General features: G+C 38.2%; 3 protein-coding genes and 1 long non-coding RNA gene across 6 annotated transcripts in view; 2 read left to right on the top strand and 2 right to left on the bottom strand.

Moving 5' to 3' along the window:
* LOC143921435 (uncharacterized) overlaps positions 1–19,915 on the top strand; it is a 44,970-nt gene extending 25,055 nt beyond the window's left edge. Inside the window, exon 2 of one of the 2 annotated variants that reach the window (XR_013261436.1) lies at positions 18,575–19,915. This is a non-coding gene — a long non-coding RNA (uncharacterized LOC143921435). Of the gene's footprint in view, positions 1–18,555 lie in introns of both variants that reach the window. The other variant, XR_013261437.1, reaches the window with a different exon arrangement.
* Positions 1–23,673, bottom strand: part of LOC143921412 (uncharacterized) — a 193,256-nt gene that overhangs the window by 71,608 nt on the left and 97,975 nt on the right. The window lies entirely within an intron of this gene.
* On the top strand, positions 10,548–17,173 carry LOC143921424 (rap guanine nucleotide exchange factor 2-like). Its single transcript, XM_077444732.1, has 3 exons — positions 10,548–10,733; positions 11,060–11,240; positions 15,875–17,173. The coding sequence occupies exons 1-3, from the start codon at positions 10,609–10,611 to the stop codon at positions 16,388–16,390; spliced, it is 822 nt and encodes a 273-aa protein (XP_077300858.1). The 5' UTR covers positions 10,548–10,608; the 3' UTR covers positions 16,391–17,173.
* LOC143921420 (diphthine methyl ester synthase-like) lies at positions 19,904–22,770 on the bottom strand. Of its 2 annotated transcripts, none has more exons than XM_077444726.1 (5): positions 22,450–22,770; positions 22,188–22,370; positions 21,958–22,129; positions 20,604–20,738; positions 19,904–20,530 (listed from the first exon to the last, which is right to left on the bottom strand). In XM_077444726.1, the coding sequence occupies exons 1-5, from the start codon at positions 22,582–22,584 to the stop codon at positions 20,334–20,336; spliced, it is 822 nt and encodes a 273-aa protein (XP_077300852.1). In that variant the 5' UTR covers positions 22,585–22,770; the 3' UTR covers positions 19,904–20,333. The 2 variants fall into 2 exon arrangements, with proteins under 2 accessions (XP_077300852.1, XP_077300853.1); XM_077444727.1 differs by having other exon boundaries at positions 20,201–20,524.

The following is a 23,673-nucleotide window of genomic DNA, read 5'->3' as shown; positions in this document are numbered from 1 at the left end:
GCACGTGGGGGATTGTTTAAATGTTCGCGAAAAATAATTAATAACGGTTGAAAAATACACAATTTATGTACCGTTTACCATGCACCCTTTTTTGATCTTTCGACTTAAGATCTTTCGATTTTCGATCTTTGCCTTCTGATATTTGCGTTTTCTGTAATTTAACATTCGTCACGGAGACCGGACCACGACGTGTAGGTAGATATGAATAGAAATGTAATAAAATGACATATTTGAAACGGAGTCGTGCAGTGCCGAAGTCGTGCAGTGCTGTTAAGTATGAACCGACCTATAATCGAGCAATAAACATTTTCTTCCAAACTCAACTGAGTTTCCATAGTCCGGGAAACGATCGAAACCTTTAACCCGCCCTATAACCACCAATTTTAAATTTTTGGGTGTGACCAGTTTTCTCGTGATCAATTTTTTAGTGTGACCAGTTTCAGCGTGATGAGTGACGACGTGTGACCAATCTAAAGCGACCGGTTATCCTGTTACCGGTTCACATTTGACTAGTAATCACCGAACCGTTTTTATCGTTTTATCGGACTTTGTACGTCGAGCACCAAGCATCAAATACGACTGATGCTAAAATTATTTAGAAATGTCTGTGGACAATCGTCGCTTGACAACAATATGTGGGTCTCGGGGGAACAGGGTAGTTCCTCCCCCACGAGTTAGGGCCGAATGGTCGAATGACAGCTCGACTGCCGTAACCATGGCGACCGGTGTTGCCACCCTCTTCTATGGGGTTGCCATTTGCGAATTGCATTTTCTTGGGGGGTTCTCTCTGCTCTCTCTGGGGGCTCTCCGCTGCTTTCCATGTATGCCGGCTTTATGCGGTCTACCGTTACGGTGACATTGGAATCCTTAATTCTCAGTGTGAAGAACTTCGGTCCCCTCTTCAACACCCTGTATGGACCATCGTATGGAGGCTGTAACGGACCCTTGGCAGCATCGTGTCTCAGGAACACCTGATCACTGGTGTGCAGGTCTTTGAAGATAAAGGTTGATCTTGTTCCATGGCGCCGCGGTGGACTGGGTCTCAACCTCGCCATTTGGGACCGCAATCTCTCTGCTAGTTCCGCTGTGTTGGGTCCTCCGTTTCGTTGTGGAGCCAGAAACTCTCCCGGTAGCCGTAGCGGTTGACCATATACCAGTTCTGCTGACGTGGCATTAAGGTCTTCCTTCCATGCCGATCGGATTCCCAGTAACACTGTCGGTAGGGCTTCCGTCCACCCTTCGTCTTGGTGGCACATGATCGCGGCTTTAAGCTGCCTGTGGAACCTCTCTACCATCCCATTTGCTGCAGGGTGGTATGCGGTTGTCCTTATGTGTGTCGATCCCGTCAACCTATTCAGTTCCTTGAATAGAGTGCTCTCGAATTGTCGTCCTTGATCGGTAGTTATTCGTAGGGGGCATCCGAATCTTGCAATCCAACCACTGACGAATTTTTTTGCAACCGTTTCTGCCGTGATATCTTCCATAGGGATAGCTTCTGGCCAGCGAGTAAACCTGTCAACGCATGTCAATAAATACTTGTAACCGGCGGACTGTGGTAAGGGACCAACTATGTCTAAGTGAATGTGGTCAAATCGATTTTCCGGTGGCTGGAACTCTCCCACAGGTGCAATGACGTGCCTTGTTATTTTCGATTTCTGGCAAAATATGCACTCTTGGGCCCATCTTCTGCATTCCTTCTTCATACCCGTCCAGAAATATCGTTGGGTCACTAATTTAGCTGATGCTTTTACCCCTGGGTGCGCCAATTGATGGATTAGTTCGAACGCCTGTTTCCTAAATTTCGCTGGCAAGTACGGCCGTTGCGTTTCTGAAGATACATCACAATAGATGGTCGTCTCTTCGCCTGGAATAGGTATCTTGGCAAACTGCTTGTCGGGATCTCGTAGCAGTTGTGACAGTTCTGTGTCATCCTCCTGCGCTCGTGCTATTGCTTGAAAGTCCATCCCGGAAATTGCTTCTATTCTTGACAGTGCATCCGCTACCACGTTTTCTTCTCCCGATACATGTCGAACATCTGTTGTGAACTGGCCTACAAAGTCTATGTGCCTAAACTGTCTTGGCGAACATTTCTCTGGCTTCTGTTGGAACATGTATATAATAGGCTTGTGGTCAGTGAAAATAGTAAAAAATTTTCCTTCTACCATATGGCGGAAATGCCGGACTGCACTGTATATTGCCAACAACTCCCGGTCGTAAGTGCTGTATCTCCTTTCTGTTCCTGACAATTTCCTTGTGAAGAATGCCAACGGCTCCCACCCTTCGGGCATCTTCTGCTGTAGGACTGCTCCGAGTGCTACATCTGATGCGTCCGTCACCAATGCCAAGTCTGCCCCTGGTTTTGGGTGGCTGAGGAGGGCTGCGTCTGATAAGCTATCCTTGCACTTTCCGAATGCTTCTTCCAACGCGTTGGTCCATGCAATCTTTGCCTTGTCTTTCTTTTTAGATCCTTTTAGCAACTCGTTGAGGGGCGCCTGCAATTTTGCAGCACCCGGAACAAAACGCCGATAGAAGTTTATCATCCCCAAAAACTGCCTTAATTGTTCGATTGTAGCTGGTCGGGGAAATCTTTTCACCGCAGCTACTTTGTCTGCTTGGGGTTTGGTTCCATTTTCTGACACCTCGTATCCTAGAAATCTTACAGTTTTTGCTCCGAAAACGCACTTTGCTGTGTTGACTAAAACGCCATATTCTTGAAACCGTGAAAAAAGTTTTCGTAAGTGGTTAATATGTTCTTCTTCGTTTTCTGACGCTACCAGCACGTCGTCAATATATACGTAGCAGAAATCCAATCCCCTTAGGACTTTGTCCATAAACCGCTGGAAGGTCTGTGCCGCGTTTCTGAGTCCGAAGGACATAAACGGGAATTCAAATAACCCAAACGGGGTAGAAATTGCTGTTTTTTTTATGTCTTCATTGTGTACAGGGATTTGGTGGTATGCGCGCACGAGATCAATTGTAGAAAATAACTTCTTGCCATATAAGGTACTGGCGAAATCTTCTATATGCGGTACTGGATACCTATCTGGTATAGTGCGGGCATTCAACGCTCTGTAGTCCCCGCATGGTCTCCATTCTCCGTCGTGCTTAGGTACTAGGTGTAATGCTGATGACCAACTACTGTCTGATGGTCGAGCGATTCCTTCGTTCAACATGGTCTTGAAAGTCTCTTTTGCGATCTGCAACTTCTCCGGTGCGAGGCGGCGCGGCTTGCAACTTGCTGTGGTCCTTCAGTGGTTCTGATATAATGCACAGTATGATGTTTCATTGTTCTGTTTTTATTTCCTGTCGGCCGCGTTATCTCTGGAAACTCTGTTAGTAGATGGTGAAATGTTGATGTGCCACAAATTGCTTTCACCTGCTCTACTTTTGCTGTTCCTATTGCTCGGCCCCTCACTGAAACAGTTGTGAGATTATCCATCAGTTTCGCATTTTTCAAATCAATCAAAAGACAAAAATGTTTGATGAAATCAGCGCCAATAATAGGCCTTGATACGTCGGCTATTACAAATCTCCATTTGTATACCCGACGTAGTCCCAAGTCTACGTCTACCTCCTTCCAACCGTACGTTTTTATCGTAGATCCGTTCGCGGCGAATAGAAGGTATGATGTCGCTATTTTGCGACCCGGCAATATTGACTTCGGAAGGACACACAGGTCAGAACCGGTGTCGACTAGGAACCGTAGTTTACTGACCTTGTCTGTTACGTATAGGCGGCAAGAAGTGGGGCTGGGGCTGCTTTCCGCCATTAGCGCCTGCCCTGGAAGTTTTCCGCCTGGTTAAACCTGCGCGGTGGCGTGTTCCTGCGGCCTCGGGGACTCTGTTGTCGTGGTTGCCAGCGTCGGCTCCTCGCTGGGGAGTGTGATGGCCTTGATTCTTTCCGATTCGTCTCGTTCGTTTGTAGTAGCCGTCCCATCATCGTAGTCAGGTCATCTACCTTTTGATTTAATGTTTGGAACTCTCCCCGTGTCACATACTCATCATCGGTTTGCCGCCTCTTCTCTCTGCGGTCTGTCATCGCTGCCACGTGGGGGCTGCTGTCGTACCACCTGTCTGCCTTCCTGGCCAGCTTATCCAAATCGGTTTCGTCGCTCATTGCCAGTTGCAAGCTTAGTCCCTCTGGCAGCCTGCTCTCCCACGTGGTTCTCAGCAGATCCTCCGACATTTCCTGGGCCGCCAATATCCGGAGGTCTCTCAGGAACTGTGATGGCTTCCTGTCGCCAATTTCCTCGCATTCGAGGAGTCTGCGATGTCTCTGTCGTTGGCCGACTCCTAACCTCTCCAAAATTTCCTTCTTCAGGAAGGTATATCGCTTGAGTTTCGGGGGGGCCACGTGGATGTCCCAAATCTCCGTCATCACCTCGCGAGGCAAACACGCGATTGTTCTGCAGTATCGCGTGTTTTCGCTAGTGATTCTGGCGGCTTCGAAGCTCGCCTCCATCTGTGCGAACCATATTTGGGGGTTCTCGGCCCAAAAGGGGGGAAAGGGGGGCACGGGCGCCCCCAAAAAGTCAAGATTTACCGTGCTTTGGTTGCGGTCGCTGTTCTCCGCGTTTTCCTCCATGTTGTTCTGCACATTGTTCTCCCCGCCTGCTTCGCCGTCGGACATCGTGTTTCCACAATTGTCGGGAATAATAGGGGGGATGGGGGTGCGCGCTGTCTATCACGTCGGGGTCACCACTGTGGGTCTCGGGGGAACAGGGTAGTTCCTCCCCCACGAGTTAGGGCCGAATGGTCGAATGACAGCTCGACTGCCGTAACCATGGCGACCGGTGTTGCCACCCTCTTCTATGGGGTCGCCACAAATATAACGCCTAAAGCCACTTCTATTATTGTAATATTTCTCTGGCTTTAACCAAAAACATCCATTTTATTATACATTTACAAGTCGATTTAGAACAAAGTATTTTACACAAAATTGCTCTTTAAAGACAATAGAGAAACCGGAGGGCATATTGAAGATCCAGAAACGGGACCATATATATTGAAATCCGAAGTGGAACATGCTATAAAACTAGCAAAGAGTCGGAAAGCTACTGGACCGGATCTGATTCCTGCCGAATTTCTCAAGTTATTGGACGACGATAACATAGAAAATCTAACAAAACTCTATAATAAAATATATTTATCAGGCGAAGTACCTAGCGATTGGTTACAATCCATATTTATCCCGTTGCCCAAAAAGAGTAACGCGAGGACGTGTAGCGACTTCAGAATAATTGGCCTAATGAGTCACACATTGAAGATCCTACTAAAGATAATACAGTGCAGAATTTACTCACGGTGTGAAGAGGCGATTAGCAGAGAGCAGTTTGGGTTCAGACAAGGCTTGGGTACCCGAGAGGCCCTTTTCTGTATGAAAACACTACTCCAAAGATGCAGAGAAGTCCGTAAACCTGTGTACATCTGCTTTATAGACTTTGAAAAGGCCTTTGACCGTGTCCAACACGCTCGCCTGATGGAAACATTAAAAAATATTGGCCTGGATGACAGAGATGTCAGATTGCTACGAAATATTTATTGGAATCAGACTGCAGTAGTACGTGTCGATGATCAATTCACTGATGAGATTCCTATAGAACGGGGCGTCAGGCAAGGATGCATCCTATCACCTACTCTTTTTAACACCTACACCGAATCCATCTTCCACGATGCTCTCCAAGAGGCGGAGGGCATCAAGGTGGGCGGCGAGACGATCACCAATATAAGATATGCTGATGACACGGCACTAGTCGCTGAAAATTTAGCAGACCTGCAAAGATCTCTAGACCGTGTACATCAAGAAAGCAATCGAAGAGGTCTGCGCATAAATCTAAAGAAAACAAAATTTATGATAGTAGATAGAATGCAAACAGACACCGGGAATCTAACCTTGGATGGAGAGGTGATAGAAAGAGTAAAAAGATTCAAATACCTGGGTACCTGGCTGAATGAAGAGATGGACCCAGATGAAGATCTAAAAATCCGCATCGAGATGGCTAGAACAGCATTTGTAAAAATGAAGGCGGCCCTTACAAACAAGCATCTCAATCTTCATACGCGGTTGAGATTCGCGAAGAGCTACGTCTGGACAGTATTACTACACGGATGTGAGACGTGGACTCTGAAAACCAAGATGATCAGCCGCATTGAAGCTTTTGAGATGTGGGTCTATAGGCGTATGCTGAAGATTCCGTGGACCAAAAAGATATCAAACGAAGCTGTCCTCGGCATGATGGGGAGAGGCAGGGAACTTGTTTCTGTCATCAAGCGGAGAAAGATGGAGTACCTCGGACACATGATACGGGGTCCAAAATACGAATTTCTCCGTTTGATAACCATGGGGAAAATAGAAGGAAAAAAATGGATTGGCAGGAAAAAGTTATCTTGGCTTCGAAACATGCGCATGTGGACCGATATGAGCGCCGAAGAGCTGTTCCGAGCCGCTGAAGACCGATGCGGATATATTCAAATAATCGACGAGGTGGTCGCCAACGTCCGGATGCGGACAAGGCATTAACAAGAAGAAGATTTTGAGCTGGAATTTAGAAACGCTATTCGAAATTCGTATAATCGAGAGCGTTCACGGATGCGCAGCTCGGCGTTTGCGAAAGCAAGTGCGTTCGCAAACCTTCACTACCATTGTAACGACCGCAACAGTAACACGGTGTGAAAGTACATATGGACCAGCTACTAACACAACCCGCTGTTGAGTCAACCCACTCCAGCACAACCGGCGAAACAAATCGCCACTGAGCCAACTAACTCCAACACAACACAGCCGCTGTCGAGACAACTAACTCCAGCACAACCAGCAAAACGCCTGCACAACAACACCGTCCAGACCACCGACCTTGACTATCAACGTAGCCTAGACAGAATAAGCAACATGGTAGAAAAGAACAACTCGGACTGGTACGCAACACGAGATCCGCTGTCGAGACAACCAACTCCAGCACAACCAACGAAGACCAGCACTCAACGCACTTCGTCAACCAACGTTCTTCACGCAAGACCCGCCGCCGAGACAACTAACTCCAGCACAACCAGCAAAACAGTCACGCGAATGACTCCACGCAGAACACAGCAGCCTGCACAACAGCACCATCCAAGCTATCACAAACCTTCACTACCAACGCAGCTCGCCCAAAATAAGCAACCTGGTAGAGAACAAGACTTGGACCGGCATGCAACTTGTGTTGAGACAACTATCTCCAGCACAACCGGACAAACAACGACGCCATCGAGTCAACAGACTCCAACACATCAAGATTCCCACAAAATCACACACATCGCTAACACTCACCGGAGAGCCATGTAGGAATCTCGTCATCGTCATCGACATCGAAACATTCGAGAATATTCCACAACAACAAACCACATTCCTCGCAGAACTCACCACACAACACGTGCACTTCTTGGAATCAATCGCCAGTTCCTTCGAGAATGATCCACCCTTCACACTCGAGCGGAACGAAACCCAGACGACGCACACCTGCAGTCATTATATTAAACTCAAGCGGAACGCCCCTACCAGTCGAGTGGAACCAAAACGGTCGAAACACGCCGCCACCATTAAACTACATCGAGCGGAACGGCGCCAATCATTCCAGAAAATTCTACGCCTCGACAAAAGTGCATTCCTCGTTTACGCATCAACAACCACTTCCATCAATCATTCCAGAAAATTCTACGCCTCGACAAAAGCAAATTCCTCTCTTACGCATCAACAGGGACACGGACAATTGGGCGCCCAGGACGATTGGTCGACCAGTGTTACTCGCCACTGCGACAATTGGACGACGAGACTGGCGGACACTGCGTCAATTGGGCCCTGCGTCAATTGGGCGCCCATCGCACTGGGCGATCGTCGACTGGGCGATGGCGACTGGGCGACCTGGGCGCGTGGGCGACCGCCGACGCGGCCCGCTGGTGAAGTGGTCGCCAAGCTTACGTAAACTCTGCGTTTTGCAAGGAACGACCGCGAACGGAGCGTTATAGGAATTTCCGATGCACTGACAAATATTCTACCTACATACATATGCTTTATACCGCTTTATTTTTCGTTTCAGTTTTACCAATTTTTCGTAACAACACGAATCATACTATTAATTTTTTTCGCTATATTATATTACATTTGCTGGAATTTTATATTAAACGTACTTTTATAAATACATGTGTAGCACCTTTTCACAAAAAATAATTGTAAGATGACAAATCATATGTACCTACATATTCTCCAAAATAATATAAAAGAAAAATGATCGATTGAATCTTTCGCGCAGTGCTTTTAGTTTTTTTTCAAATGGACACACTTATTTTTCTTTTAAATGTTATATTTCAGTTTTATCAATTGGATAAATTCACACTCTATTCTCAATTTTCTCAACACTGTATTACATAATAACAAAATATTTTCTAATAGCGATTCTCAAAGTTTTCAAGATTATATTTTTTTTCAATGATGAAATACGTTTACGAAAAAAAAGCGCATACTTAAATTCGTTCGCGGAGCTCGAATAATTTTTTTCGGCTTTTCCCATAATTAAATTATTACATCGTTTACGATTCGCAGAGGCAATTCTCGAAAAAAATAGCTTTTTAAAGTAATTTTAAACATCTCCCGTTCTATGGTTATTGTTGAAAATTACATTGAGCCACAAAAAATCACGTTTTTTAGTTACCAGAGCGGAGACTAACCAATCTTTACTAACTTTGACCCACTAAATTCGAATATGATATTGATTTTTGCTGGTTGGTGATCGTTTACGAGATATGAGCGTTTAAAAAAATGCGCGATTTTTACAGTTTTTTGGCTTTTGCGGTCTTTAACTCAAAACCTAGTATTGCTGTGCTCAAAGTGAGTATTGGAATCAATAGTCAGATGTTTTTCCTATTGATTGTGATATTGCATTGCTTTAAAATACTTATAATTAATTGTCTAGCGAATTTTAAAAGTCAAAAAAATATTTTTTTTACGGATTTTTTCTCCGTGCTATTTTGCATTTATTTGGCAATTTTTTTATTTCACCTCGTTTATAAGGATTGGTTTTCTATTTCAATATTTTTTATTTTTATCTAAACGTACTAACTCGAGCGGTAATTGCAATTTAAATGCTTTCGTTTTTGTTGCTCAGTGTTATTATAGTCACATTAAAATCTATATGATAGTTTATAGTAATTAAGGCTCATTTCGTTTATCAATAATTTAATAAGGTATATTTTTACTAATTAATATCTTTCGCTTTTGTAAATTCGAAACATACATACATATGTATAACGAATTATGTTTACATCTATAACTGTCATCCAGCGCTCATCTGTTCATCTAATGTATAATTTCTTTAATAATATTTTATGCGTATAAAATATTACAAAGACCTTACAAGAAATTATATATTTTCAAATATTTGGACCGAATGAACGAACTCATTCAAAACGTTTTTTTTTACTATGAGTGGCAGTTTTATTGCCTAAAGATAAATAATACCGCGTCTCATAGGCTAGGCTACAGATGCTCTGCAAGTCATTTTGATAAAAGGGTTCTCAAAACGACTTTTGACAACTGTTTCTCGAACTACTTTTTTTCTTGATTGTTTTACATGACATGTTATACATACATATGTAAGGTTTTTCAACGGGTTTTTGCGGTATCATAAATTCATGGCCCTCAAATTTGGTTTAAAATAATGCAATGACGTAAATGATTTTATACCCTTTATCCTTTTATTAAATTCAAATTATTCTGAAATGGTTTTCATCCTTTTTTCAAAACCTCTCCGATAAAATAAACGTTTTTTATTCCAAAAAAAATGGCAAAGTTTCAAAGCGATCGGAAAAGTTTTAGGAGGTTTGTCCAAAACTAAGATAAACCTTGTAATTTTCAAATGTTATAATTAGCATGGAAATAATTTTTTCAATGTATGTATGTGTGTGTTGTATGAATGTACATACATATGTACATATGTTATTTTGAAAATTTTCAATTTAATATTTATTTTCATTATTCATCAATGAAAAGTAAATCAAAAAACTTTATTAATACTATGATTTGATGAATATACTAAATATTGGCGATTCTAGAATTGATTTAATGTTGAGAGTTACAAATTTTACACGTTTTGGATTTTCGTAAGATTAAAAATAAGCACCAATCACACGGTTGATCCCATATTTTTTAAGATCATCGAAAGCCGATGCAATTCGCGCTATTATATAAGTATTTTTATTTTTATTTTTGAACATTAAATTTGTACGAATATTTTTTACGTAAATTTGTACGAATATCGACACAAATTAAAAATCATGCGATATTTCTTCTATTTGAATTTCATCATTGAATATCAAAGAAAAATACTACATATAGATATATGTATATACAAAACGTGTTATTGTCTAGCATTCAGGAGTTTTTTATAACTTTCTATTGTAGGAGATATTTCGAGTCTAAAATGGTCAGTCTATTGTTCCGAAAAACTAGCGAGAATGAATCTGACCCAGGCAGAGAAGTGTTATACAATAGAAGTGCCCCAAGGCATCAAAAGTGTCGACAGTTGAAGCGTGGCTGTAGCCACACTTAATTTTTTTCCGCCGCAGTCGTGTTCCGTGTATGGGGCTGGTCATATCTCTGATAAACATTGTTCATATTACTGGCAAGATGGGGAAGTGCATCATTAAAAGTTGCACAATGCATTCAAATACACACAACAAACAACATGGAATACATTTTCATAGGTAAGTTGATCATTTAAGTAACATATTATTCAATTAACATCGTAATTTGACAAGTTGCATGTTGTGTCTTGCGACCGCCGGCGATTGCATACAAAATATCAGGGGTGCACCAGAGAAATGTAAAAATAATTTTAAAATAAATGTAAAAACATTTCTCTGGGTAGCACCGAATACTCAATTATATTCATAACCAATTCACTCAATAAATTTAATTAATAAGTTTTAATTAATAAGTCACCAACTCAATAAGTTTAATTAATGTAAACATCGTTCATTTTATAATATACATATTTTAGTTGAAAATATACATTACACGCTAATTTTAGAGTTCCTAAGGACAGCCAATTACGAGAAAAGTGGGTAAACATAATCCGCAAATGGAGAAGAGCAACCGATTGGCTACCAACGCCCAACACCATTATATGCTCAAACCATTTTAGAGCTGAAGATGTTTTAACTTTATCGAAATGTGTCAGGTTAAAAAAATATGCAATTCCAATATCGGAGGTAAGCTTTAATTATTATTTTCTGTGTATTGTATTTCGGTGTTATATAAAAGGTGAATTAATCTTTTTTTTATTATTTGTATCAATATTTAATTGTAAATAAATATATAAACATGTATATACTATTATCAAAAAATAAATAAACTATAAATAAAAAGGACTTTTATTTCTGTAGTGAATTTGTGATGACCCTAATTCCAGTCGTGAAAAAAGGTTTGTTAATTAAAAGCTGGCGTGTAGACACGATGTTCTGACTCTTTCTCGCGCGCGGACACGCTTACGAGCGTGACAGAGACAACTAATACTAATTATGGTACTGTGAACGCGGTTGACACGGGATATTTGTTCAAAAGGGCACTTCTATTGTATAACACTTCTCTGGACCCAGGTACCTACCCTTTTTTTTGTCGAAGGGATCCGTAACGGAATGCGAACACAAATTATACAAAACTTAATCTATACTACGTACATACATAGATAAAGTAAATATAAATAAAATGTGCATGGTGACTTTGAACCGCATGATTTTTAATTTGTGTTGATATTCGTACAAATTTAATGTTCAAAAATAAAAATAAAAATACTTATATACAGTTTTTGCAAGCCTATTTCACCCTTTTGCTAATGAAATTCACTTAACACAATGAAAATTGATTCAGATTAACAGAATGAAAATTGAAAAATTGAAAATAAAAAAATAAAAATAGTATTTGCACCTTCTAAATAAATATCTATGGTATGTACAAATATAAATATAAGTTTAAACTATAATACATAAAAAGCACATTTTGTTTAATTCGGTTTCTTTTTTTTTTAATACGATTTTTGAAAAGGACGAATTTCATTTGAAAAAGGGTTAATTTTCATTTGCAAAAGTACTAATTTCATTTGCAAAAGGATGAATTTCATTTGCAAAAAGGGTGAAGTTCATTTGCAAAAGGGTGAAATAGGCTTGAAAAAATATTATTAAAGAAATTATATATTAGTTGAACAGATGAGCGCTGGATGACAGTTATACATAGATGTAAACATAATTCGTTATATATATATATATATATATATATATATATATATATATATATATATATGTATGTATGTATGTATGTTTCTAATTTACAAAAGCAATAGATATTTACCTACATAGTAATATATTAAATTATTGATAAACGAAATGAGCCTTAAATACTATAAATTACTATAAACTATCATATAAAATTATAATATGACGAAAATGTCTATATTTTTAATTCTTACGGCTAATTTTTACTTTATCTATGTACGTAGTTTTTGATATATGTACATACATACATATGTACCTAAACGCATCATAACATTATGGACTCGTTATTAAATAATTATTTAAAAAGCATAATTTTCAACAATAACCATAGAACTAGAGGTTGTGAACGAGAAATCTTGTCTCGAGATTTCTCGAGAAATTTTGATTCTCGTTTCTCGAGAATATTTTATTGTAAAATTTCGAGATTCTCATTTCTCGAGAATATTTTATTATGAAAATTCGACATTCTCGTATCTCGATAAAATATGGGATCAACCGTGTGATTGGTGCTTATTTTTAATCTTACGAAAATCCAAAACGTGTAAAATTTGTAACTCTCAACATTAAATCAATTCTAGAATCGCCAGTATTTAGTATATTCATCAAATCATAGTATCAATAAAGTTTTTTGATTTACTTTTCATTGATGAATAATGAAAATAAATATTAAATTGAAAATTTTCAAAATAACATATGTACATATGTATGTATGTATATGCATTCATACAACACATACATACATTGAAAAAATTATTTCCATGCTAATTATAACATTTGAAAATTACAAGGTTTATCTTAGTTTTGGACAAACCTCCTAAAACTTTTCCGATCGCTTTGAAACTTTGCCATTTTTTTTGGAATAAAAAACGTTTATTTTATCGGAGAGGTTTTGAAAAAAGGATGAAAACCATTTCAGAATAATTTGAATTTAATAAAAGGATAAAGGGTATAAAATCATTTACGTCATTGCATTATTTTAAACCAAATTTGAGGGCCATGAATTTTTGATACCGCAAAAACCCGTTGAAAAACCTTACATATGTATGTATAACATGTCATGTAAAACAATCAAGAAAAAAAGTAGTTCGAGAAACAGTTGTCAAAAGTCGTTTTGAGAACTGTTTTATCAGATTTTATTTTTTTATTATTTTGACTTGCAGAGCATCTGTAGCCTAGCCTATGGGGCGCGGTATTATTTATCTTTAGGCAATAAAACTGCCACTCATAGTAAAAAAAAAAACGTTTTGAATTAGTTCGTTCATTCGGTCCAAATATTTGAAAATATATAATTTCTTGTAAGGTCTTTGTAATATTTTATACGCATAAAATATTATTAAAGAAATTATATATTAGATGAACAGATGAGCGCTGGATGACAGTTATAGATGTAAACATAATTCGTTATACATATGTATGTATGTTTCGAATTTACAAAAGTGAAAGATATTAATTAGTAAAAATATACCTTATTAAATTATTGATAAACGAAATGAGCCTTAATTACTATAAACTATCATATAGATTTTAATGTGACTATAATAACACTGAGCAACAAAAACGAAAGCATTTAAATTGCAATTACCGCTCGAGTTAGTACGTTTAGATAAAAATAAAAAATATAGAAATAGAAAACCAATCCTTATAAACGAGGTGAAATAAAAAAATTGCCAAATAAATGCAAAATAGCACGGAGAAAAAATCCGTAAAAAAAATATATTTTTGACTTTTAAAATTTGCTAGACAATTAATTATAAGTATTTTAAAGAAATGCCATATCACAATCAATAGGAAAAACATCTGACTATTGATTCCAATACTCACTTTGAGCACAGCAATACTAGGTTTTGAGTTAAAGACCGCAAAAGCCAAAAAACTGTAAAAATCGCGCATTTTTTTAAACGCTCATATCTCGTAAACGATCACCAACCAGCAAAAATCAATATCATATTCGAATTTAGTGGGTCAAAGTTAGTAAAGATTGGTTAGTCTCCGCTCTGGTAACTAAAAAACGTGATTTTTTGTGGCTCAATGTAATTTTCAACAATAACCATAGAACGGGAGATGTTTAAAATTACTTTAAAAAGCTATTTTTTTCGAGAATTGCCTCTGCGAATCGTAAACGATGTAATAATTTAATTATGGGAAAAGCCGAAAAAAATTATTCGAGCTCCGCGAACGTATTTAAGTATGCGCTTTTTTTTCGTAAACGTATTTCATCATTGAAAAAAAATATAATCTTGAAAACTTTGAGAATCGCTATTAGAAAATATTTTGTTATTATGTAATACAGTGTTGAGAAAATTGAGAATAGAGTGTGAATTTATCCAATTGATAAAACTGAAATATAACATTTAAAAGAAAAATAAGTGTGTCCATTTGAAAAAAAACTAAAAGCACTGCGCGAAAGATTCAATCGATCATTTTTCTTTTATATTATTTTGGAGAATATGTAGGTACATATGATTTGTCATCTTACAATTATTTTTTGTGAAAAGGTGCTACACATGTATTTATAAAAGTACGTTTAATATAAAATTCCAGCAAATGTAATATAATATAGCGAAAAAAATTAATAGTATGATTCGTGTTGTTACGAAAAATTGGTAAAACTGAAACGAAAAATAAAGCGGTATAAAGCATATGTATGTAGGTAGAATATTTGTCAGTGCATCGGAAATTCCTATAACGCTCCGTTCGCGGTCGTTCCTTGCAAAACGCAGAGTTTACGTAAGCTTGGCGACCACTTCACCAGCGGGCCGCGTCGGCGGTCGCCCACGCGCCCAGGTCGCCCAGTCGCCATCGCCCAGTCGACGATCGCCCAGTGCGATGGGCGCCCAATTGACGCAGGGCCCAATTGACGCAGTGTCCGCCAGTCTCGTCGTCCAGTTGTCGCAGTGGCGAGTAACACTGGTCGACCAATCGTCCTGGGCGCCCAATTGTCCGTGTCCCTGTTGATGCGTAAGAGAGGAATTTGCTTTTGTCGAGGCGTAGAATTTTCTGGAATGATTGATGGAAGTGGTTGTTGATGCGTAAACGAGGAATGCACTTTTGTCGAGGCGTAGAATTTTCTGGAATGATTGGCGCCGTTCCGCTCGATGTAGTTTAATGGTGGCGGCGTGTTTCGACCGTTTTGGTTCCACTCGACTGGTAGGGGCGTTCCGCTTGAGTTTAATATAATGACTGCAGGTGTGCGTCGTCTGGGTTTCGTTCCGCTCGAGTGTGAAGGGTGGATCATTCTCGAAGGAACTGGCGATTGATTCCAAGAAGTGCACGTGTTGTGTGGTGAGTTCTGCGAGGAATGTGGTTTGTTGTTGTGGAATATTCTCGAATGTTTCGATGTCGATGACGATGACGAGATTCCTACATATGTATACGTGAATATCATTGTTTGTTACATTGTAATCAAATCTAATCGATTTTACATAGATATAATTGCATAGTTGAAATATTTGTTCAGAATGAATCGTAAAATATTTAAGAATGAGTCAAAATATCAAGAAAGGCTTATGTGATATTATGTATTATCTCTAGATATCGTTATTTTGGACTAATGTTTTGTATCGGTTTGATTTCAGATTGGAGAGATGACGTCCGTGCACAGCTCCCTCGACATGGACGGCGAACTCGACCTATCCGGTCTGCTGGAGTCCATCGTCGACTCGGACGAAGAGGAGGACTTCGAGGAGACCGTCAGTCTTACGGTGAGGGACGCCGTTCGAGACTGCCTCGAAAAAGATCATTTCGAGAGGAACGAAGACGACGTGGAAACCTTGTTAGAATTCACCCAGCTTCTGAAGGCGTTCACGAACATGACTCTAACTGTTCGACGAGCTCTCTGCTCCCTCATGGAGTTCGCCGTCGTCGAGAAAGCTGGCACTATAGTGATGAACGACGGCGAGGAACACGACTCGTGGTTCGTTCTCATCAATGGACACGTCGAAATCAAACACCCGAGCGGAGAGATTGAAAATTTACGCGTCGGAGACAGCTTCGGCACGTTGGAGGCGACGTTGGAGAAGCTGCACCATCGAGGCATCATGACGACCAGATGCGACGATTGCCAATTCGTCTGCATCACGCAGATAGACTAATACCGTATCTTGCAGCAGGGCGTGGAGAATACGAGGCGGCACGAAGAAGGCGGCCATCTCGTCATGATCACGGAGCTGCGGAACGAAGCCAATCAAGGACACGTCGTCATACGGGGGACGTGACTGAAAGGGCTGACGCATCATTTATCAATAATTTTTAATACTGAAAAAAGTGCTTCTGGAAACCCAATGGTTTATATTGGTAACAATTCGAACATCCATTTTATAAAATAAAAATGTGCATTTAAAAACATTTTAATACATTAAAAAAAGTTTCTGTTCAGATTGCATTAGAAACTTTGCTTTGAACATTTTATTTATTTATTTTATTTTATTGTCACAAATCAATACACACTCGCCATTACAGATTTGCTCCAATGCGACGGGTGTACGTTAATGAAATACATAAACAATCAGAAATCAGAAATACAGTAATACATACATATACAATCAGAATATATAGAATATAAAAATAATGAAATACATAAACAAATCAGAAATAATAATCATAGTGACATCTATGGATTTCAGATTACTGTGTATAATTAATACAAATTATACACAGGCAGATTTTTGTGACAACAGGATTAGATTTTTTTAATACCAATTTTCAGGAACCGTTTCAGCAATGATCAGATAAAATTGGCAAACTCTGATAGAGAAACGATCGATTTGGAGTCACAAAACCCCCAAATCTAACCAGCAGTGGCGAGGACACGAACCTATGACCTCAGTGATGCTAAATATATACGCTATCACTAAGCCAAACTGCTGGCTAAATTGACATTGAAAAAAATATTTGCTACTTAAAAAGCGGATAAAATGTGCATTAAAATGACAACATCGCGATTACCAAAATACGAACTGACAACGACCAACGCTTCTCTCTACTGGATTCCTTCTTTTTTTAATTACTCTTCGGCTTGCGAAACCTACGACTCGATGACCTGACATCATCATTCACACAAAAGTTGACACTTTTGACAGTTGACAATTATTGTCAATAGCGGAAGACTGCAACGTTGCAACTTTTTGTATCTTCTAATGCTAAAATCTATTATTTAATTGTCACTTTATAGTGCCAAAATATTTTATTCGATGCACAATACGAGATTGTATAATGCACCGAAAATAATGCCAAATTTTAATGCACAAAACATTTATTTTAAGATACAAAGTATTTTTCTCAATGTACAGTTAAATCGCACCTGTCTATATTTATGTGATGATGACTCAATAGTTTTGTATTATAGATAATCGTGCTTGCGCACCATGAAATGAGGCTTATCGGAATCGGTACCAGATATATTTGTATATAAAATTAAATTTTTTATATGTATAAACATTCCATTACATTATCTCAGATTTTATGTGCGAAAAAAATCACTACTTGTATTGAAAAAATGTTCTTCTCGTTTGTTTTAAGGTAGCGTCAAAGATTTTATAAAATTTTCGAAACTCGCGCATTTTCAGTGTCCTAACGGCCATACGTTAAGTTACCCCATAAGAAACGTGCGAAGAATTCCAAAGATTTTTTAGAAACTTAGTAATGTGAAAATTATCTTTAAATGTATTCTGTTGTTACCCTGTGAACTTTCCAGTCGACGGCTGGTGTGTATAGTTTGTAGCTTTTAACTCGTAATGGCACGGTTATAACTTATGTTTGCACATTTTAAACAATGCATACTACATTTATATACAAAAAAACGGTACAATCTTTTTGTCTATTATGTTTAAAAAACCGGATTATTGTTTTTTTTTTTTATATAAATAATGATATATATATATATAATAATTAAATTATTATCTAATATGATGATGTAAATAAGAATTTAATAATTTATAAATGTATAAATATCTGACTCATAGAATATAAAATTTGAAGAGTTTTCAAGATCGCATTATGACGAGCGGTCGAAGAAGAGGCAAGAAAACGGTATTATGTTTCAGTTCAAATGTAAACTCTCTTACAATTAGTTATATTTTGAGACATTGTATATTATTATGATAATTATTTAAATTAATAAGAATCTCTATTGAAAATGACAAAGTTTTTAGACGTAAGTTTTATTCCAATGCACATATTTATCCATATATATATATATATATATATATATATATATATATATATATATATATATATATACAGTAGCGGGCGATGAAAGGTGTCCACCCATAGAAAAGGGACAAAAGCTTGTGTACATTTTTTTTGCGTGTCAGATGTTCAGGTAAAAGACCTTTTTTTGTTGAAAAGGATCCTTATCTTTAGGTATTCAAATAGTTGACCACTGTTTTTCGAAGGATTAGCACGTTTTGAAGTGATTTTGTGTACGATATGTCGGGTGTAAAACAATTAACCGAAGCGAATATAGCGATAATTCTAACTCTGGCTGAAGAAAAATTTAGTTCTCGCTACATCGCTCAGAAAGTAGGATGCAGTAAGACCTCTGTGCTTAATTGCATAAGAAAATATAAAAATTCAGCATCCCTAGAGAGGAAAAAAGGATCGGGAAAGCCCAGAAAGACCAACTCCGCCGAAGATAGACTCTTAAAAAGAATGTGTCTACAAAAACCGGTTCAAAAGTGCTGTGAAAATTAGATCGGAGTTTATAGCAGCTGGGGGAAAAGAAATCAGCGTCGAAGTTGTACGTCGTCGCCTTAAAGAATACAGTTTAGTTGCCAGGATACCGGCGAAAAAATCATTTTTGACCAAGAAAATAAGAATGCAACGACTGAATTGGGCCAAAAAATTTATTAATTGGACGGAAATGGACTGGAGGCGTGTTATCTTCTCGGAAGAAAGCAAAATTAATTTGTTTGGGTCCGATGGCATCCACTACATTCGACGAAGATCGGGCGAACGTTTGAGTGACGAATGTATTTAGCCTACGGTCAAACACCGTGCGGGGCAGATGGTCTGGGGATGTTTTTCTTTCCATGGGGTGGGTCCATTGGCCATAATTGATGGGACAGTTAACGCCGAAACATATAAAAAATTTTTAAAAGAACATTTGATACCAGCAATAGAAATGCACTATGCGTGGGAATCTGAATGCATTTTTCAAGACGATTCTGCACCATGTCATCTTGCCAAAACTGTAAATAATCTTTTTTTTTATTGCTATGTATCCTAATCAACAAATAAAAATAAAAATATATCATTAAGTTATTATCTAAAATTTTAGGTCAAGAACTTCATTGCGGAAAGTGGCATTTCGCCCTTGGAACGGCCGGGTAACAGTCCGGATTTGAACCCAATAGAGAACCTGTGGGCTATAATGGGTTCTAAAATTAATAATAAGAAACCTTCCTCTAAATTAGAATTAATTGAAAAAATAAAATATATATGGGATAACGATATCACAGATGAATATATTCAAAATTTAATTAAATCAATGCCTCGAAGAGTTGAGGCTAATATAAAAAATAAGGGGGGGCCAATCAAATATTGAAACAAATTTTATATATAAGTATTATTATAATAAATGAAATGTGATTTTTAGATTTTTTATTAATACATTAGTTTTATGAAAAAAAAAATTTTTAATTACACTACTAAATCTTTCCATACATCACCGACTCCTAGTAATTTGAATAACATTGTAGTTTCGTTTTAATTTCTTCGCATTACTACTTGAATTTCTTTCAAACTTCATAAATGCAATTTTAATAAACAAAAAAAATAAATACAATCGTTTATAAGTCCGAAAAACAAGAAAATATGAGTTTTTTCGAGGTGGACACCTTTCATCGCCCGTTACTGTATATATATATATATATATATATGAATACAATCGCATCACACATTCTCAGACTGTAATAATGATTTTTATATTGTCTATACAAAATGAATGTTTAGAATCCATTATAAAAATATTTATTGAAATAAAATTTCTATCTGCAATCCTCCGTCGTCGTACTTTTCAATCGTATCCACATTTTATCATACATCAAGTTTGAATTGCTCGAGGAATTCCTCCTCGAGCGGATGCAAAACTCTGGCCGGTATCACTAGGCTGTGCAACGGCGGGCCCAAATCCGTCTCGCACATTTGCCTCATCGTGCAGGCGGCTATTTTCTGCGTCTCCGCGCCGACTCTGGCCAAGCCGACGACCAACGAGTCCACCGTCAGATCTGAAACTATAATTTTGAAACAATAAAATTATAAATTTACACAATATATACTAATGGGGCATTTTTTATTTATTATCACCTGTATTTTCAGTCCTATTTTGTATAATTTCTATTAATTGCTGGCATGCTTGACTCGTCGACATAAATCTCGGCTCCATATATACTTTGACTTTCTTCGTCAAGCTCTCCTCAGTGGGTTCTTTAACTTTGATATCTTGATTTTGATTTTTAAATGCTTTTTATTATTACGAAATTATGTTCACAATACATCTTATATCTATTTTAATAGCTACTGATCTACTGATCATTTTCTATTTTACAATTTTAATTTAATTTGGTTAGTAATCACAGTATTATATTATTCTAATGTTAATCTAAAGCATAATAGGAAAAAGAGCTCAAAAACCTATTTACAATCCTTATAAATGTTCATAATACATCTAATACATAATATTAATTAAAGACTATCTAAAGTCGATGACCTAAAGCAGATTGTGTTTAGGTAATCTGTGTTTATACCTGAAGGGTATAGACATTTTGTTGTAATCACCGAGACTCTTCACAAGTGTGTTAGTATGGTTATTAGTGATTCTTTCATAGAATCTACTGGTTAGTTTGTTAGTAATGTCTGTAACAAAACGGAATATTATATATAGCATGCAGTTTTTTCAGGTTAGTATATATGGGTGTATTATAAATTATTTTAAGGGATTTATTTTGTATTACTTGGAGCTTGGAAAGGTTAGTATTCGAGGCGTTATTCCATACAGGTGAAGCATAGGTTAATAATGGTAATATGAGCGCGCGATATAATTTTATTTTATTTAGCGTTGATAAAGAACTATGGCGATTAAATATTGGATATATTGAGGATATACCCCGCATCGCCTTGCATTTCGCTGCCTCAATGTGAGGTGCCCATCTCATTCTTTTATCAAACGTTACTCCTAAATATTTTATTACTGACTGCCATTTCAGACTTTCTCCAGAGGGGATTTTCAGATCTGAACTTGGCTTATGTTTTCTAACTTTGATATCTGAAATTTGGAATAGCAATAGAAACAGTTAATTTTCAACAATAACTGGGTTTACTGGACCGTGTCTTGACACAAACTGACTGTGAAAGAGCTCGTCGAAAGGTTTTGATTACTTTTCGGTCCCCTTATTATACTATTGATTATACAGCGAAGGTTCAGTATCTTTTCAGTGTGTATTTGATGTAAGATTCAAAATGGCCGCCGCGCCAGTTTTTGTTCGTTTTTCACTCGTTTGTGGTTCACCGAGAGAACTTTGTGGATCCAAATGATAGTGAATTGCATACGCAAAATGTTGAGAATATGGATGCGAGCGAAACGGAAGCTCAAACATCAAATACACACATTGACCCGGCGCTGAACCTTTACCGATTAGACTAAAGTCTATAATTTGAATACCTAAAAGGCATAGTGTATGTAAGCCTCTTGTATAGTTGCCTAGAATTTTATCAAAGAAACTATCGGGCTTCCAATTATCGGTCCAGAACGGAATTGATATAGTTTCTCCAAAAGAGTATAACTGCAATCCACAGCATCCTACGGCGTTTATAATAGAAGCATTTTGAATCACCTGCAATGAGATTGGTTAAGTATTTAAATGAGAGTTGAAATTGTCAATTAGAATTTACCTTGTATGGGATGTTCTTTTGCTTGGCTCTTAATAGTATATCGGTATGGGTAGTGGCTCCGAGCGGGTCTCCGACTACTAGTAGTGCAACATCTTGATCTTTGCTACCGTTGAGTAATTCGTCAGTGCCACTTTCGCAAAGTTCTCGGTCGGCGACGATGATCTCCCTTCCGTAGAACTCCTCCTGGAATGGTTGTTATTGTTTATTTGGTGTGAAGTGAGGTTATGTACGTGGAGCGGTGCGGTGTGTGACGTTTGTTTACTAGGGCTTTGTGTCCGACGGTGAGTTGGGAAGTGTAGGCTTCCAAGTATACTTTGTGGCAACCCTTAACGGCTTCCAGGCCTCGCACTGTGATGTCGCGCGCGTCTCCCAACCCTAGACCTACCAGGAATAACATCACGTCTGTTTCAAATCACTTCAGACACACGTCAAGTTTGACAGTTGTGCGATTGCATGCTACCAACTGTGTCATTATTTTTTTATGCTATACAACTGTCATTGTTTAGTAGAATTTTTAAGCTATAATATAAAGGTAAACGGACTACTAGTCATATGTGAACCAGTCACAGGACAACCGGTCGCTCTAGATCGGTCACACGTGATCACTCGTCACACTAAAACTAGTCACGAGAAAACTGGTCACACCCGAAAATTGGTCACGAAAAAACTGGTCACACCCAAAAATTCGACCAATTTTTAATTTTTGGGTTTGACCAGTTTTTTCGTGACCAATTTTCGGGTGTGACCAGTTTTAGTGTGATGGGTGATCACGTGTGACCGATCTAGAGCGACCGATTGTCCTGTGACCGGTTCACACTTGACTAGTAATCACCGAACCAATATAAAAATCTTATAATGTTTCCGAAAGCTCCCGTTCACTAATAACTTATAGCAGCTATTCTCGCGCACCTCCGTTGGCACGTGGGGGATTGTTTAAATGTTCGCGAAAAATAATTAATAACGGTTGAAAAATACACAATTTATGTACCGTTTACCATGCACCCTTTTTTGATCTTTCGACTTAAGATCTTTCGATTTTCGATCTTTGCCTTCTGATATTTGCGTTTTCTGTAATTTAACATTCGTCACGGAGACCGGACCACGACGTGTAGGTAGATATGAATAGAAATGTAATAAAATGACATATTTGAAACGGAGTCGTGCAGTGCCGAAGTCGTGCAGTGCTGTTAAGTATGAACCGACCTATAATCGAGCAATAAACATTTTCTTCCAAACTCAACTGAGTTTCCATAGTCCGGGAAACGATCGAAACCTTTAACCCGCCCTATAACCACCAATTTTAAATTTTTGGGTGTGACCAGTTTTCTCGTGATCAATTTTTTAGTGTGACCAGTTTCAGCGTGATGAGTGACGACGTGTGACCAATCTAAAGCGACCGGTTATCCTGTTACCGGTTCACATTTGACTAGTAATCACCGAACCGTTTTTATCGTTTTATCGGACTTTGTACGTCGAGCACCAAGCA

The sequence above is a fragment of the Arctopsyche grandis genome, chromosome 13 (assembly GCF_051622035.1).
Source record: "Arctopsyche grandis isolate Sample6627 chromosome 13, ASM5162203v2, whole genome shotgun sequence".
In the NCBI taxonomy this organism is placed as follows: domain Eukaryota; kingdom Metazoa; phylum Arthropoda; class Insecta; order Trichoptera; family Hydropsychidae; genus Arctopsyche; species Arctopsyche grandis.
Note: the sequence above shows the minus strand (reverse complement) of the source record. Positions and strands in the feature narration are given on the sequence as shown.

Excerpts from the sequence above, each read along its gene's own strand:
- LOC143921424 (XM_077444732.1), top strand. The coding sequence starts at position 10,609 with ATGGGGCTGGTCATATCTCTGATAAACATTGTTCATATTACTGGCAAG. Across the intron at positions 10,734-11,059 it reads CATGGAATACATTTTCATAG|AGTTCCTAAGGACAGCCAAT; the intron begins GTAAGTTGATCA and ends CGCTAATTTTAG. Across the intron at positions 11,241-15,874 it reads ATGCAATTCCAATATCGGAG|ATTGGAGAGATGACGTCCGT; the intron begins GTAAGCTTTAAT and ends GTTTGATTTCAG.
- LOC143921420 (XM_077444726.1), bottom strand. The coding sequence starts at position 22,584 with ATGTTATTCCTGGTAGGTCTAGGGTTGGGAGACGCGCGCGACATCACA. Across the intron at positions 22,371-22,449 it reads CCGTCGGACACAAAGCCCTA|GAGGAGTTCTACGGAAGGGA; the intron begins GTAAACAAACGT and ends CAACCATTCCAG. Across the intron at positions 20,531-20,603 it reads AAATAGGACTGAAAATACAG|TTTCAGATCTGACGGTGGAC; the intron begins GTGATAATAAAT and ends TCAAAATTATAG.